This window comes from Microcaecilia unicolor, chromosome 3, assembly GCF_901765095.1.
Source record: "Microcaecilia unicolor chromosome 3, aMicUni1.1, whole genome shotgun sequence".
Lineage (NCBI taxonomy): Eukaryota > Metazoa > Chordata > Amphibia > Gymnophiona > Siphonopidae > Microcaecilia > Microcaecilia unicolor.
The window spans coordinates 192748794-192766823 of NC_044033.1; the positions used below are offsets into that span (position 1 = coordinate 192748794).

General features: G+C 41.2%; 1 protein-coding gene across 1 annotated transcript in view; it reads right to left on the reverse strand.

The window, feature by feature from the left end:
- The window catches only part of ECHDC1 (ethylmalonyl-CoA decarboxylase 1), a 44176-nt gene extending 26160 nt beyond the window's left edge, over positions 1-18016 (reverse strand). Inside the window, exons 1-2 of the mRNA XM_030196864.1 lie at positions 17923-18016; positions 12315-12539 (exon numbers count right to left, since the gene is read on the reverse strand). Of these exons, the coding sequence (XP_030052724.1) occupies positions 12315-12537 (223 nt within the window). The 5' untranslated portion in view covers positions 12538-12539; positions 17923-18016. The remainder of the gene's footprint in view (positions 1-12314; positions 12540-17922) is intronic.
- Between the last annotated feature and the right edge of the window lie 14 nt (positions 18017-18030).

The window sequence follows — 18030 nt, forward strand, 5'->3', positions numbered from 1 at the left end:
CCAACTCCAATAGCCAACTTCTACTTCCCAAAGGAATCCTAATCCACCCTGTTAAAATGTCCAGGGGTACAAAATATAAACCGTTCTGTGTGCCCTAGTGGGGGAGAAATATGCCCTATGAAGCACTGGTATTATTTTTTAATCTTTGGATGAATAAGAGGTCATCAACAATCTCAGAATTCAATCTAGCTCTCCTGTCCACAGTCCTTCTTGCAATAGATGTCTTCTTGGAAGATGTGTTGGTAGCAGGAATGTACAGGATCCCCCATGCAAATTTTGCCAGTTGTGGCCAGCATGTTTGCTTGTCTTTAAAAAAAAAAAAAAATCAAAATATCGTCACCTGCATCGTCGCAATGCATAGCATGCAGCTTCAGAAAAAGTTCCAGTCCCTTGTATCATAAACAAGTATCCACACAACCAAGGCCGAGCAGGATATAGTAGGTACTTGAACATAAAAGTGTTAGACACACTACATGCAAGCAGCCAGGATTAAGAAACCCACTAAGTAGGCGAATAATGCAAACATTTCCAAAATGAGACCTAAGAGGGTCAACTGCGAGAAGCCAGTATTATCAGAAACCTAAGCTTCCCCTTTTTTTTTCACAAGAACCCACCATGGTGAGAAAATGTTGAAATCCAGTTTGGAAGGAAAACGCCATAACTATGGGTAAAAACATCCAGAAAATAAGTGAAATAGAAACAGAATTACAATTAGCCTGTTAGAATTACAGGAAAGAAAATGATCAGGTAAGAAACATCTTGTGGGATGTAGAAAAGCAGCTCACAATTAGGGTGGGAAAGGTGCCCTAAGAAGAAATAGATTCCCCATAAACAAGGAAGCATAGCGCCACAGTACAAGCCAGGAGAAAACGACAGCCAAGGGAATCACATGAAGAGCACCTGAGAGGAGGAAGGCTGGAGAAAGGTAAAGTAATTGGGGAATTCTCCTCTGAGCATAATTTTCTGTAAAGAACAGAAAATGTACCATGGAACGCCCACTAAGACGCTGCATGGGCAGAGTACAAAGTAACCTTACAGTGAAGGAACAACTTCAGCTACAAAAGATGAAAACCACTGTAGAAGAAAAATAACATAATCCATAGTGAAAGGGCCAAATGGCTAAACACTAGATAGCCCTCCTAAGCCAAGGAAATGCAAATGTAGAAGAATGAAAGGGTGAAATAAAACCCAAGAAAAAAAAATAGTTGCTGCTGTTCTCCAAAAGAGGCTAAGTAGAAATGCTGGAATAATGGAGCATCATAAGACAAACCAACAAGGGTGAGCAACCACTAAGACATGCCAACCTAGGAGACATATACATAGAAAAAGAGAAGACTGAACGATATAAAAGCACAAAGCTGAAACTTCCACACAAAGGAAAAAAATTATGGAGGTATATTTGACACCAGCTAAAATGCCAGCTCCTGAGACAAAAGAAAAAAATATCCAGAGACTGCAAGAACCATCATCTTGTGAGATCTGAACGCCCAGGCGGAAACCAGAAGAACTGACCAAGACTGAATACTTAATATAGTGTACAAGAATTCAGGGTAGGAAAATTCTGAAGCGCAACCTTCTGTGAAAGGCAGAGATTGACATCACCCACCCATGGCTTACTGGTCCCAAGAGATCCAGAGATCCAAGCAACAGATTAGAATCTATATCAAAGGAAGTATGGAGGAAGTCACAGCATCTAGAAACCTGTAAGGAATGCTATTAACTACAAAAGGCAGGACAAATAAGAAATAGATGAATTCCGAGGAACTGAGAATGCAACCAGCAGAAGTGGAGCATATAAATAAATAACCCATAAAAGGGATAATGTGAGCAAAAGACAGTTAACTCCGGCCAGCTCACTCCGCACCATCTGGGGCACAAACAAACATCAGGTCCACCAACACTCTCTCACTCATGTGCCGATGATCAGAAGCACCGCAGTGTTCCAAAAAGTGCTCTAAAAATAGTGTGGGGCTATAACATCCCTATGATCAGAGCTAACAGCATGCAAACTTAGGCACACTATTAATTCTGATCATAGGAGTGAAGTGTATGCTCAGGCACAATCCTCCTGCACTTGTTTGACAGGTCCAGGCTATCAAAAGCCCAGACCTGTCAAGCGCAGGAGATGGAGGTCTGTGGGACCCTGGGACCTCCCAATCACTGAGGCCCTGGTGCCCTCCCCCCCCAGACAGCGACACGGGATTGGAGGTCCGGCAGATCTCCAGTCCCCCGACCCAAAGGCACAGGAGGCTGGAGGTCCTGTGGATCTTCAGCCTCCCTAACAGCAAAAAGAAATCTCTGGTGGCCCAGTGGCCAACCCTACCTCCATCTGCCACCCGCCCTAGTGGCCTAGAGGACCCCGACTCCCCACTGTACCTTAAATGATGGAAAAGGAAGTAGCACTCCCTCCGCCTTTGAGCGTCGCCTCCAAAATGGCGACGCCCTGCCCAGTATTCACCCCAGGGTACTGAAAGAACTCAAACATGAAATTGCTGATCTGCTGTTAGTGATCTGTAACCTGTCGTTATAATAGTCCATAGTTCCTAAAGATTAGACAGTGGCCAATGTAATGTGATTTTTAAAAAGGGATTCAGTGGTGATCCTAGAAATTACAGACCGGTAAGCCTGACTTCAATGCTGGGCACAATAGTGGAAACTATTATAAAGAATAAAATTATGGAACACGTCGATAAAAATGTTTTAATGGGACAAAGTCAGCATGGGTTCAGCCAAAGGAAGTCTTGCCTCACCAATTTGCTTCATTTCTCTGAAGAGATGAATAAACATGTGGATAAAGGTGAGCCAGTTGATGTACAGTACCTAGATTTTCAGAAAGCTTTTGACAAAGTTCCTCATTAGAGACTCCTGAAAAAATTTAAAAAGTCATGGGATAGGAGGCAAAGTCCTGCTATTGGATAAAAAACAGAGGGTAGAGTTGAATGGCCATTTTTCTCAATGGAGAAGAGTGAATAGTGGGGTGCTGCAAGGATCTGTACTGGGACCGGTACTATAATGATCTGGAAATTGGAACGAGTGAGGTGAATAAATTTGCAGATGACATAAAACTATTCAGAGTCCGTCAAAATACACACGGATTGTGAAAACTTGCAGGAAGATCTTAGGAAACTAAAAGACTGGGCATCCAAACTGGCAGATGAAATTTAATGTGGACAAATACAACGCGATGCTGGGGTCCACCTTGGGAATCAGCACTCAAGAAAAAGGTCTAGGTGTCATTGTAGACAATACGCTGAAATATTCTGCCCATTGTGCGACAGAGGTCAAAAAAGCAATGCAAAATAAGACCAACAATATTATAATGCCTCTGTATTGCTCCATAGTGTGACCTAATCTTGAATATTGGTTCAATTCTGGTTTATCATCATTTGTACACATTTTGTTTTAAAAGAACATTATTGGCCTGGTCGTTTATTTATTTATCAAAGTTGTCTTATTTATTAAGTACTAGTAAAAAAGGCCCGTTTCTGAGACAAATGAAACGGGCGCTAGCAAGGTTTTCCTCGGAGTGTGTATGTTTGGGAGAGTGTATGTGAGAGTGACTGTTTGAGAGTCAGAGTGAAAGTGTGAGTGTGTGAGAGAGAGAGTGAGTCTGGGTGTGAGTGTGTTTGTGAGAGAGTGTGTGTGTGAGAATGAGAGTGTGTGCAAGTGTGTATGTGAGACACAGTGTGATAGAGAGTGTGTGTGTGTGGCCATCCATGCTCCTCTGTCCCCTGCCCCCTCCATTCATCCCTTTCCAGCATTTCCCCTCTTTGCCTGAGGCCTGCCCTGCAATCCATATCCATCCATGCCCATCTGTCCCCTCCATTCATCCCTATCCAGCAATTCCCCTTTCCCTGAGCCCTGCCGTCCCAATCCATGGCCATCCATGTTACTCTGTCCCCTGCCCCCTCCATTCATCCCTTTCCAGCATTTCCCCTCTCTGCCTGAGGCCTGCCCTGCAATCCATGCTCCTCTGTCCCCTGCCCCCTCCATTCATCCCTTTCCAGCATTTCCCCTCTCTGCCTGAGGCCTGCCCTGCAATCCATATCCATCCATGCCCATCTGTCCCCTTCATTCATCCCTATCCAGCAATTCCCCTTTCCCTGAGCCCTGCCCTCCCAATCCATGGCCATCCATGTTACTCTGTCCCCTGCCCCCTCCATTCATCCCTTTCCAGCATTTCCCCTCTCTGCCTGAGGCCTGCCCTGCAATCCATACTCCTCTGTCCCCTGCCGCCTCCATTCATCCTTTTCCAGCAAGTCCCCTCTCTCCCTTCCATGACCCCCCCTCGCATCCATGCTCCTCTCTCTCCCATGTCCCAGCCTGGCCCGCCCTCTTCTCCTCCCCCCCTTCGCATCCATGCCCCCCCCTTCGCATCCATGCATCCGTTTTTTTTTTTTTTCCTTCTTTTCAAATTTACCTCCGTGGCGGTTCCGGCAGCGAAGCGTCAGGGAAGGAGGCGGCGCTCCCGACGTCTAGGTTTCCCTTCGCTGTGTTCCGCCTTCTTTTGACGTCATCCTTAAGAAGGCGGAACACAGCGAAGGGAAGGCTAGACGTCGAGAGCGCCACCTCCTTCCCTGACGCTTCACTGCCGAGCAATGCGATTGGTTGAGTGTCACTGCTCCGCCCTCGACGTCATCACGTTTGACGCGTGGGCGGGGCAGACACAATGCGATCTCACCCCCTTCACTTTTGGCTAAAAGAGGCTTCATAGAACGTTGGAGGTGCGTTTTATATAGAGAGATATTTATATTATTATTTTACCACATTATCAATGTGTTATATATGTTTATTTTTAATTTTTTCTTTTAACATGTATTTTAGTTTTGTTTATTATAGACTCCCAAGGCAGGCACTATAGCTGAAATACAGTGCCATGTCAAGTCTTTTATAGAAAAAAGTTCTTCATTTACATCTACATAATTTTCCTTTTTTTGGAAGTGTCATGTTGACTACACTACTCCTTTTGGTTTCGTTCAATTCTGGTCGCCATATCATGTTGGTTTTTATCTGTGATAGTATGTATTTCCTGAGGTTATGTCTCAGTGCTTTTGATTTGTGATCCGCAATGAACTAAATTTTGGTATTTGTGGACAATAAGCCCTGTATAACATAACATATCTCCAAAGAGATATAGTGGAATTAGAAAAGGTTCAAAGAAGAGCGACCAAAATGGTAAAGGGAATGGAGTTCCTCCCATATGAGGAAAAGCCTCGTCAGCAAGGAAAAGAGAGCTGAGGGGGGATATGATTGAGGTCTACAAAATCCTGAGTGGTGTAGAACGGGTAAAAATGAATCAATGTTTCACTCTTTCAAAAAGTACAAACACCAGGGGACACTCGATGAAATTACATGGAAATACTTTTAAATATTTTTTTCACTCAAACAATAGTTAAGCTGTGGAACTTACTGCGGAGAATAACAGTGGTTAGCATATCCGGGTTTAAAAAAAGGTTTGGACAAGTTCTTGGAGGAAAAGCCCAGTATCTGTTAATGAGATGGACATGGAGGAAGCCACTGCTTGCTCTGGCATTGGTAGCATGGAATGTTAGTACTAATTGGGTTTCTGTCAGGTACTTGTGACCTGGATTGGCCACTGTTGGAAGCATGATACTGGGCTAAAATGGATCACTGGTCTGCCCTAGTATGGTTATTCTTCTTTCAAATGCTTATTTCTTTTCTGGACAGTGTTTTTCTTCTACTATCATCTCACAATTCACTTGTGCTTAAACACTGATTGCAGCATTTTGACCACTTTTCCCTTATTGTTTCCAAATTTGTATGAACACTTGTTTTATATATCATATCATTTAGGTGCCACATTTTTCTTCTACAGCTATTTTTTGGTTTCAGTATTTATTATATGTGATGATATTTTTGTTTGTTTTTTTTTGTTACAGTGGCCTTTTGGCTTTTTGCTATTTTTTTTTAAAGCTTTTGCTCACACCTTTTTTTATCACGATTGTGTTGTACAGACTTTTCATATCAGGTCAGTTTGGATAATATTTGTTTACTGTATATAGCTTTTTCATATCTGTTGGTCCCTTTTACCTTGTAATATGTCAAATTTATTGTATTATAAGTGCACATTATTTTTAGTCTTTTTTTAATCCATGAATGTTTTTTAGTCCATCACATTCTATTATGTCTCTATACAGGACTGTCATATTGCCTCTTACAGTGTTGACATACTGTTTCTTCCAGCCTTGCCACTGAGTCTGTATCCTCATAATGCACAGGAACATTCTAGTCAGCATGTATAAGCAGATGCGCTTTAGAGAGACCAAGAAAATGCTGTGAATATATCAGAGATGCAGTGGTTCTCGCCAATATGCTTCTGGTATCAAAAAGTACGGGAGCAAATATACTTATCCATTTCCATTCATGATCCTTTGCTCAAGAATTCGAGAAATTCACTCCACTCTGTGGGCGCATTCAATTTCATTTGGAGAACCAATTACCCGGTCTAAGGAATTCACACCATCTCAGTAGCATTCTAAGGTTGATCTCTGAATATCCCAGCAGTCAGATAAAGAGCTCTATTTCAAGCAGACCAACATATCCATGCTGGACAAAAAGGAACAAAGTAAAAAAAAAACAAAAAAAAAAAAAACCTGGGTGGGTAAATAGGACATACCAACTCTTCAAAACAGACAAATTTCCACTATAATCCATTGCTAGGAGTAACAATCCTCCTTCACATGGTGAAATCCTAAGAAAAGGATTAGAAGTTTAGACAGATCATTGTCGCCAGACCTCCACTGAGCTCCCAACGTAGACCAAGAGAGAATTACAACCACAAACTCAGTGAAAGTTGAAATCTGTAGTCCGGTCCTACTTTTTACACTTTGATCTGGCAGTTGTTCAGCAAATTGCATAGCTGCTGCAGCTTGTGGAAAACAATATTTACCATCATGCTGGATTTAGAGCTTTCTTATTATGCAACAAAGGACACACAACCACTGCGTAAAGATCCAGAAAATATAGGATTTTGCTGTTTTCATATTCCAGCTGTCCTCGTGGCCCTTAAGATCTCCTGCTTGTGAACATAAATAAGCAAGTGTATTATTACAGTCCTTGGCCGCTTGTTGGTCAATTTGATGGGGCCCAGACTATGTGCCCTCTCTATCCTCAGAGGACCAGCTGTGGATTGCAATGTCAGTTCTTATGGTAACCATTTCACCAGGAATCCTCTAAGTTCCAACTCCTTAATAGATTCGGCAGGCCTACTAGACCTAAGTTATATCGGGGCCCTTTTGTTTTGTTTTTGTTACCTTTGTACCCCGCACTTTCCCACTCATGGCAAAATGCTAAATAGTAGTAGTAGTAGTAGTAGGCTCAATGCGGCTTACATGGGGCAATGGAGGGTTAAGTGACTTGCCCAGAGTCACAAGGAGCTGCCTATGCCTGAGGTGGGAATCAAACTCAGTTCCTCAGTTCCCCAGGACCAAAGTCCACCACCCTAACCAGTAGGCCACTCCTCCACTCCACTTTTACTAAGCCGTGGCAAAAGGTGGCCTGCAGCAGTGCAAGATCATCTTTTGGGAATGCACCAGGCCATTTTTTTTACCAGGTCCTAGAAAAAGAGCCTTTTTTAAGGAGCCAGAAAAACGTTGGCAAAATGAAAACCAGCGTGCGTCCATTTTTGGCCCGAGACGTTACCGCCACCCACTGACTTAGTGGTAAGGTCTCACATGCTACCCCGGCAGTAAGCATGCAGTGCGCATCAACTGCCGTTTACGGCTGGGTAAACGCCTCACGGTAGAAAATATTTTCTAAGTGTGTTTTCTGCATACACCAAATTCTTGAATTATTTTTCCATATCAACCATCTTCTCCTTCAGCTTCTCAATTTTAGGCAGTAAGTGCAGTTCCTGAGTTTCTTGCTGCTGTAACTTTTCTTCCGCACTGAAAAAATGACGTTAGTATAATAAAAAAAATTAGCTTGCATCTTTTCTAATATAGTGTCAACTGAGCCAAGCTCTGCTGAAATCTCCCAGAGGAGTTGTTTAATTGAAGATGCAATCACCACCTTAACTTCTGACCCCACTTAAGCAACCCATGTCGAACTAATAGAGTGCTGCCCCATAACCTCTTCATCCTCCATTCTGTGTTCCCTGGCCTTCTGATGGTCTTTGTTCTTTCTAGGGATTTTACACATCATTGCCATATTAATCACCTAGATCCTCACACCTCTGCACTCTCAATACATTCACAGAATGTAGATGTGATTATTATAAAACTGCAGTTTGTGGTGGCATGCGTTTCCTGCGGGGCCCGGGAGCATTTCTCACCTACGCCTGCACACTAGCTCGGCATCACGTGACCTTTACAGTAATGAATTTTAAATTTACAAATTGTTAGGTATTTCAAATTTTTAATAAGAGTGTTCTAATGTAAGCCCTGCAAAAAGATATTTTCACAATTTTACAGTAATGAATTTTAAACTTACAAATTGTAACTAAGGTATTTCAAAGTTTTTAATAAATAAAAGTGCATAATTGAACATTCTTTTGATTCAGTTAATACAAATAAGCACAACATTAGCTTGGGGTCACTTTTGACCCCACTGGGACTCAGTGTATGGCAAATTTCTTAGGCCTTTGAGGGTTAAATTGTCACTTTCCCCCTGATTCTATATATGGTGCCCAAAATTGGGTGCCAAACCAAGATTTGTGCTCAACTAAATTGGTTAACGAGCCAATTAGTGCCAATAATTGAGTGCTAATTGGCACCAATTTGAATTTGTGCACAAATCTTGCCATGTGCTATGCGCCCAAATCCCATTGTACACAACCCAAAAATCTAGCCCTACCTGTACAGATACTGCTGACATGTGATGTTCATCGCATACCATGTAAAATGAGTTTATCTTGTTGGGCAGACTGGATGGACTGTACAGGTCTTTATCTGCCGTCATTTACTACGTTACTATGGTTTTCTTATGTACATGATCTTTTTAAATTTAGTGACTATGGTGTTGTTGAATGTTTTAATTTATTTCTGATCTATTTTGATGTGTATTTATTCTTTAATGCATTTGTAAACCATTTAGAGCTGGCTTGGGCAAAACAGCATTCAAAATAAAATAAATAAAACTGCGATAGGTAGTTTAGGAATACTGCAAAGGGATTTCTCGATTGCCTTACATTAATTTTGGACATGCCTAATCTCTTTCTAATCATTCTTATGTAACAGACTGATAAAACCAAGAAGCAGATGAAATGCAATGTAAAATGAGGGGGGAAATGTATACCTATTTTGTTTTTACACATGCAGATAAATGCATACTGTAATTTACCCTCCTGTTTACTAAGCTACAGGGCAATGCTGACACAGCCCAAAGTGAATGGGCTGTTGGCATTAGGGCGCAGCTTAGTAAACAGGAGGGGGGGGGGGGGGTAATGAGATCAGAGCTTGGATTGGCAAAAGGAAGAACAGATCACCAAATGTAGAGGAGTAAAAATTAAAAGGCTTTTATTGCACCACAATAACATTGTGCCCGACATGGCCACGTTTTGCCTACAAAGGCTGTGTCAGGGGCAATGACTGTCAACCAAATAATCAAAATTATAAACATATATAAATATATATTTAAAAATATAAAAAGATCTGTCATAAATAGGTTGATAAAAATTAAAAACTAATAAACACGCAAATGAAATATAAATTAAAATATAAAAGTCATACTCACAAACATGCAAATTGGACAATGTCTCATGAGACTTAAGTAAGCATGCTATGTATCATAAAAGCAAATAAATGCACACATTATTCCAAACTAGGTAGTGTAGTGTCAACAACCATTGTGAATAGATAAAAGATGATTGGGAATATAATGATAGACGTACAAAAGTTATCCAGATGTGAACAGAACCAGAACTGACAGGACATAACTAGAGGGAGATGTACAAATGAATACTTCCTCTCTAGAAACAGCACACAATGGCAAATCTAAAATGGCTGCAAAAATATACAATTTAAAAAAATTGTTAGAACAACAAGCAGTAAAAGGCACTTAGACAAAGAAGTAAATTAAAATAAATTATTTACAGCCTCCAAACAGATATGGACTTTCAGTATCCAACAACCAAAGCAGCATCAGGTTTAAATGTCTTAAGGGGAGGTCATAAGTCACAAATGTTAAAATAAATATTAAACCCATCAAACTTATTAAAATATACGATTTCTCAACAAAGGGACTCTAAAATCAGGAGAAGAGTCCTAGGATGAACTTTTAAACAAAGCCCCAATGGACAAAAATCCTTATTACCAAATTGCACTGTGTCTGCTGACTGTTAGCACCAAAAATGCACATATACTTTTATTATTCAATGTTTACAATTTTTATATAGGTAGAGGACAGACTTCAGTAAGGATAGTGCTACTAGTATAATATAGCTACCATATACCAAATCATTAGTCAGAAAACCTCCCCCTTCCCATGTTTAACGGATCTTCACAAGGTACTAATGGCTTTGAACTTTTGGCGTCTTCAATTCGATGCTATATTTTAGAAGTAAAAGATACATAGTTTTAGTGCCTCAATAAAGAAATCATCGTGGTCTTGCATATTGATTAAAGATTCACCCTCACACTTCTATGTTTCAATCGCCAAAGTTTGGCCTTAACCTCCAAAGTGCTGCTTCCCTTATGCACGATCCATTCTGCTCCAAGACGGGTAAGAGGTGGCATATTGGGTTATTAACACCCACTAGTGGCTGCCCAACCTAAGGCACAAGGCTTGGACTCATAAGGGGACTTACATCTCACTATTGTGGAGATATGAATAAGCAAGACAGGGGACTTGCTAGAACTAGCAGGAGCAATATAACTGGAGGGCTGGAAACATGAACAGTCATCACTATAGTGACAGATCAGGTATCCAAGTTTGCTTCCATCTTGCCTCCATGCTCAAAAAAAAAGTGGTGGATTGCTGGACATACTTAGATTAATATGAAGCCAGCTTCTGATAACCCCCCCCCCCTCCCTCAGGAAGCCCTGAGAATGGCAGATGGACCAAATGTTGCCCAACTGCCAGCTAGCCCTTTGTTTTCGCAAGTACCCCTAATTAACATACCTTTGTCCTCTCTGGGCATCTGGGATCAGGGCTCTCTGAGAACAATGAAAGCCAGACAGAGAGGCTCCAAAACTAGGGACTTCAAAGATTAAAACCTGTGAAAATGCTCACCTTCCTTACATCAGGAAATTAAACTGGAGGTTGCAAAGGAAATAGCTGATAACTTCTTTCCTTCCCAACCTTTGTTATTTGATCCCTCTCTGTTCTTGTTAGATATATAAGGCAGAGCACATGGCTCTGCGCTCGCTGCTTCTCTTTTTCTTTCTCTGCACACCCCCATCTTGAGCCCCAGAGCACCTGGCTCTGCTCCCCTCTTCTCCTTTTCCCCTTTTCTCCTTCAGCCCTACCCCAAAGCTCTCTTTCTTTTTTCCTCTGAACACCCCTATCCTTACTTTTCTCTCACTGATTCTCATCTAAACACACACCCAGATACAGCATTGCAATATTTATCTGTACTAAGTGCTGTGAGCCTATATATATGCAAATATAATATACTTTCTATCCAAACCCGTGTGGATTGTGCATTATTGAGAACCCACTGCCTCTACGGACTGGACCCGGAACCATACCTAGACAACGAATGCTGACAGCTAGTGCTGGCCAAATTACTCCAGATATTCAATGCCAATGCCAAGACATGGCCTGGCATTGAATATCTAGGGCTAACACTGATCACCGCAGGCTGAATATCAGCTGAACTGCTTTTTGTAAGGTCACACTATAGTTACAGGACACATGATTAAAATTTATTTCCAATGAGTCAAACAAAACCAGATGATTTAAAAATCATCTCTGTGGCTCTTCCCTTCTTCATGTATTCCTAGTCTTGTGCATCTCTCTCTAGTCTGTCATGATCCCTTCTAAGGATTCTACCCTTACTGTTGCACTCACTGTGCCACACCTCTCTCACACATCTAACATCTCAGCATAATAAAGCGTAACCTCCTGGTTCCTAGTCAAAGACTGTTCATCTAAGGTAAACAGGGCAGCTCAGCTATTATATCTCCCTCAACAACCCGGTATCTCTTCTCTCTTTGAAACTCCCTGTTTGTTAACCGCTTTGTTAAGGTATCATAAAGCAGTACATCATATTTTAATAAACTAAATTAAGCTACCCCTTCTTCTGGCATTAATTATCTGATGTGCTGTCTCATGTTATGATCTTGAAACCACAAAAGAAGTGATCAGACTGTGTAACAGAAAAGTATGGAAGTACAAAGATACATAGGCCATACCTGTAAATGCATTCTTATGAACAGGATTGTTCAAGGTAAGGACTCCAATGCCATCATTTCCTTTGGAAAGGTCAATGGATCCACCAGGAAAGTGTCGAAGCTTCTCCTTAATTTCATTTTCATCAAATCCATGGGTTCCGTTATAAATTGATTTAACGCGTTGGCAGGCTAGTCTGCATTTTACAGGTTGCAACAACAGACGCCTCCAAATACAAGTTGCCATTTCTGGAAAAAAGCAAATGGCATGATAAATCTCTCAGATCTGCCACTGAAAGGTCATGAGCAAGAGTAAGCAGAGAACAAACTCAGAGCCACACATGCTGGACATTTAGCACAAAATAAGAAAACACCTCCTTAGTGAAGCCATATAGGGGGCAACTCTCTACATGTCACCTGAAGTTAGGCACCAGGATAATGCAAGCTAAGCGGGTAACTACACGTGTAACTGCCATTATAGTGTAAGTATGCAGTCATGAGCTGGTGCAAATGCTCACGCCTAACTGTTGTCAGTTAGCCATATAATAGATAGTATTCTATAACTTGTGCCCCCGCCACAGCCATTCCCAGTTAGCCCTGAGGTCCTGGCTTTGGAGGCCCAATGAGTGTTGCTGGAATCAACTGAAGCATGAGGGAAGGCTTCCAGGGCACAGGAGGAAGTGTCTCTACTACTTCTGGGTCAACTCTCCATAGATATGGCGTCGGGAGAAGGTACAGCTGCACCAAGGAAAAAGGCTGCTCTGCTATTTAACAAAGGTACTCTTTTTCCTTTGGCAACGCTATTTGAAATTGAGCTTCAGAGGTCCTCTGTTTTGGCCCTCTGTTTTCACCAGTCTATTTGGATTGCAGACTCTGACTTGAGCAAGGCACTCTCAATGCAATTTGCTTCAATGAACGCTAATGTTCAGACTAATATGAGTAATATATCTACTGCACAGAAACATATAGCACATTTGTCAGACTTTGGAAGAACATGATGATTTAATTAAGAATTCCCAGTGATGAACTCGGTAAAGGAAAATATACTCCTCAGGCGAAAAATAGAGACTTTAGAAAATGCAGTGCAATTCTCGAAATCTGCACATAACTAATTTTCTAAATTGCCCAAAGAAATAAGTACATAAGTATTGCCATACTGGGAAAGACCAAAGGTCCATCGAGCCCAGCATCCTGTTTCCAAAAGTGGCCAATCCAGGTCACAAATACCCGGCAAGATCCCAAAAATGTACAAAACATTTTATACTGCTTATCCCAGAAATAGTGCTGCAGCAATATCTGAAGGTGTACCCAAATGTGCAACACAATAGCACTTTATGTCTGCAGGTGTCACCTATATTTTAGGTACAGTAGATTTTTTTGTGGGTTTTCGAGGGCTCACACGTTCTATCACTAGTGTAAGAGAGTGGGATTTGGATCTGGGTCCCCTTCTCTATAGTGCATTGCACCGACCTCTAGGCTCTTAGAGCAGTAAGCAGATTCCTGGACTAGCCTAGTGGTTGGTGCAGTGCACTGTAGAGAAGGGGACCCAGACCCAAATCCCACTCTATTACACTTGTGATAGAACGTGCGAGTCCTCGAAAACCCACAAAAAATCTACTGTACCTACAATATAGGTGAACCTGCAGACATTAAGACTATTGTAGTGGTGCACAATTGGGTACAGTAGATTTTTGGTGGGTTTTGGAGTGCTCCCCATACAATATAAGGGGTAACTGTGAGATGTGTACTTGGGGGCCTTTCATGTGAAGTCCACTGCAGCACCCCCTAGGGTGCCCCACTGCTTTGCTGGGATGTCTGTGTAGCCAGTCTACTAAGAATGCTGCCCCCCCCCCCCCCCAATACATCTCAATGGCTTGTTTTTGTGCTTTTTTCCCTTGGACTCTTTTTCCCCAGAAAATGGTCCTAAAAGATAGACACACTGAGCACAAAAACAACTAGAAAACGCCTATTTTCGGAAGAAAAAGATAGACGTTTTTCTGGTTTGAAAATTGCTGTGTTTGCCACTCGCTTTTTGTATATTTTCAGCAAAACGTCCTAAATCGGACTTAGACATCATTTATTTATTTATTGCATTTGTATCCCACATTTTCCCACCTTTTTGCGGGCTCAAAGTGGCTTACAATAGATTATGAATGATGGAAATTACATTTTGTTACAGTTCGGTTATGGATTACATTGTGAAGAGTTATACGAGACAAATCAAAGTATCGTTAAGGAATATATCAATGGAAAAGAACATTGAAACATTGGAAGGAAAACAACGAGAAACTAGAGGGTCTGAGGACAATATATAGCATATAAAAGCGAATAACCTATATTGAAAATGCCTCTCCAAATCATCTAAATAAAAAGTAAAAATAAAACAAAACTAAGAATATCTGTAGAGGTCCCTGATGCAACCTCACCTTGAGTACTGTGTGTGGTTCTGATCATCTCATCTTAAAAAAATAAATACAAATAAAAAAATAAAATAAAATTGATAGCAGGCTCAGAAAAGGGTGACAAAAATGATAAAGGGTATAGAAAATCTGTCGTATGGAGAAAAGATGACAAAGGAGATATGATAATTTAATAATTTACAATATTTGATACACCAGTCTCCAACAAGTCCAGCATGGTTTACAATCCAAAATAAAAAGAGAAAGGAACACCATGTAATAAATAATATTACATTGGACTCTGAAATGTCTAATTTCTTTCTACTTCTTTCCAGTTATGATTGCTCCTATAATTGTTCCGCCCCCCCATTGTTGAGCACTATGATGTAAGGAAATTATTTAAGTTGCTTTCTTTTTCTCTGTTTTTTTTTTCGTATTCAGTCTTACTTTCTGTATCAAGACTTATTCTTCTGACTATTTTTTTTAATTGCATAAATATAAAATGTTTAAAAAGTGATTACTTCACAATTTACACCCGTTTAAGTAAAAGGTTTTTAAAAACTTGAGATTCAGGAAGAAATCATTAAGCAGCCAAGTGAAAAAACATTTTTTTAATTTTTGAAGAGGTTTTAAACACCACAGAAGTAAGCAAGTTGCCCTTTCATTCAGTAAATAAAAGGTGCAGTTAATTTACATTTTCACCTACCCATGGCTAGTATTGTCACTGCAAAATTTGAAGTATGAATATTTTCCCAGCCTGCCCACAACGCGCCTCTTGGGAACTATGTGGTCCTTTTACTAAGGTGCACTAAATACTGTACAGCCTATTGTATACCTATGGGCTACAAGGCACTTACTCCCAGATTCTATATATTGCGCCTATTTTTCTGCACCGAAATCCAAGCGTATTCTGTAACAACGCGCATACCTTAATTGGCTTAACTAATCAGCATTGATAACAGCACTTAACAAGCAATAATGAGCACTAATTAGCAATAATTAGAATTTATGCATACAACTCACTAAGGGGCCCTTTTACTAAGCCGTGTAAGCGTCTACGCGCACCCAATGCACGCCTAAAAGGAGTTACCACCCAGCTACCGCATGGCTCTTGCGGTAATTTCAATTTTAGCACGCATCCGATACACGTGTCCGAAAAATAATTTTTATTTTGAACGTGCATATCAGACGCGTGCCAACTGGCATTTGACACGCGTAGGTCATTACCACATAGTTACCATGTGAGACTTTACTGCTAGGTCAATAGCTGGCGGTAAGGTCTCAGACACAAAATGGACAAGTGCCAATTTTGATTTTGCCACACATCCATTTTCGGCAAAAAAGAAAAAAGACCTTTTTTACAGGTGTGCTGAAAAATGGACCTGCGTGTATCCAAAACCCACACCTACACTACCGCAGGCCGTTTTTCAGCACACCTTAGTAAAAGGACCCTAAGTGTATTCTATGACACAGATTGCCTAAATTCAAATGCACACAGCCAAAAAGGGATATGGTTAAAGGTGGAGAAATGGGCATTTCATAATTTACACGCACTGTTATAGAATATGGCCCTCTGCACCTAAATCTGGTATTTACACCAAGTAAAATGTGGCCTAAATGGACGTGATTATCTCTTGAAGTTGGTATCTTTCCCTTTAGAACAAGGACTCACAAGATCTAGAGATCCTTATCGATTAATTCTTCCATCATTTGCAGGAATTATCAAGCTGTCCATTTTTGGCTTTCAATACCTCTGGATTTACCTGCCTCTCCAGCCTACTTCACATTTCATAAGGGTCTGACACAATGATATTAATCTGGTAGAATTATCCATCTTGTTCTTTTTCATTTGTTACCCACTTTGAACTTTATTTTAATGGAAGTTGGTGGGATATAAGAACTATATTACATTACTCGCAGTTTGGAAGGCAAATGTTCTCTGGCTGCTGAAAAAAAGCTGCAGCAGCGAAAGTGGTGGTGGGGTGGGGGAAGGAAGATTCTGACACTTTTGAGTATTCCCTTCATGGAAATGTAAAGTTCTTCAGTTTCTGAACAGAGATTAAGACCCTTCCCCCATGCTCAACTGGGCTGTAGGAATTTATCAGACCCAGGCCTCACATTAAATTTATTATTTATTTAGATTTTGCTCACACCTTTTTCAGTAGTAGCTCAAGGTGAGTTACATTCAGGTACTCTGGATATTTCTCTGTCTCAGGAGGGCTCATGATCTAAGTTTGTACCTGAGGCAATGGAGGGTTAAGTGACTTGCCCAAGATCACAAGGTGCACCAGTGGGATTTGAACTGGCCACCTCTGGACTGAAAGACCGGGGCCCCAACCACCAGGCCACCCCTCCACTCCACTCCACTCCACTCCACTAATGCTCCTTGCTCTTCAAAGGCAACTCAACCCCAAGAGATTTCTCTGCTGGGTAACAAGGGGGAGGAAGAGGGAAAGTACTTGGAAATATTTCAGGGAATACTTGAAGGGATCAATCTGTTGGATCCAGGTCTCCAACTAAAAAAAAAAAAAAAAAAATGAAGGGACAGTGAGCTCAACTGAACCAGATTGACTGGGTTACAGGAAAGTAGTTTAACCAGCCCAGAGACTGTACAGTGTGCCATCGCCATCTGCTGGAAACAGAAAAACACTGCACATTATTGGGGGCATTCACACAGAACTACTTTATTTTTATTTATTTTATTTATTGCATTTGTATCCCACATTTTCCCACCTTTTTGCGGGTTCAGTGTGGCTTACAATATGAGATGAATGATGGAAATACAGTTTGCTACAAATGTCCAGGTTGATGGAGGCAACACCCACTTGTTCTGGATTGGTCTGGTAGGATACTAAGGGAATAGCAATTTTCTAAAATTGCTTACTAAATTGACCTCCTAATTTAGTCTAGGCTGAAGCAATCCCAGCTGCCCTCTGGCTTCCCCTTCAGTCACATCTTTTTTATTGGCAACATGACGTGTGTTAGGGTAAGACAGCCGGAGGTTTATCTGTTCTTAGAGGACTCACAAGCTTAAAGTCTGCTCTGGAGGCAACGGAGGGTGGGATTTTAACCCTTTCTGCTCACTAGGCTTCTCATCACTTGTTCCTGCCTTTCTTCGGGGTTTCCCTTATTATTTTTCCCTCCACCACCTCCCGTGGAAGGCAGGTCTATGCATTCACCACTGTTCGTGAAGAAATAGATTATCTGACACCAGATACGCCGTCGCGCCTTACCTTCTAGTTTAGCTTTGAAATCGCCGGCAAGCGGCAACCGTACAAATTCCTACTATCTAGAGACCCAACACCTTCCTTCTCCAACGTCCCGCCCCCATGGAACTTCCT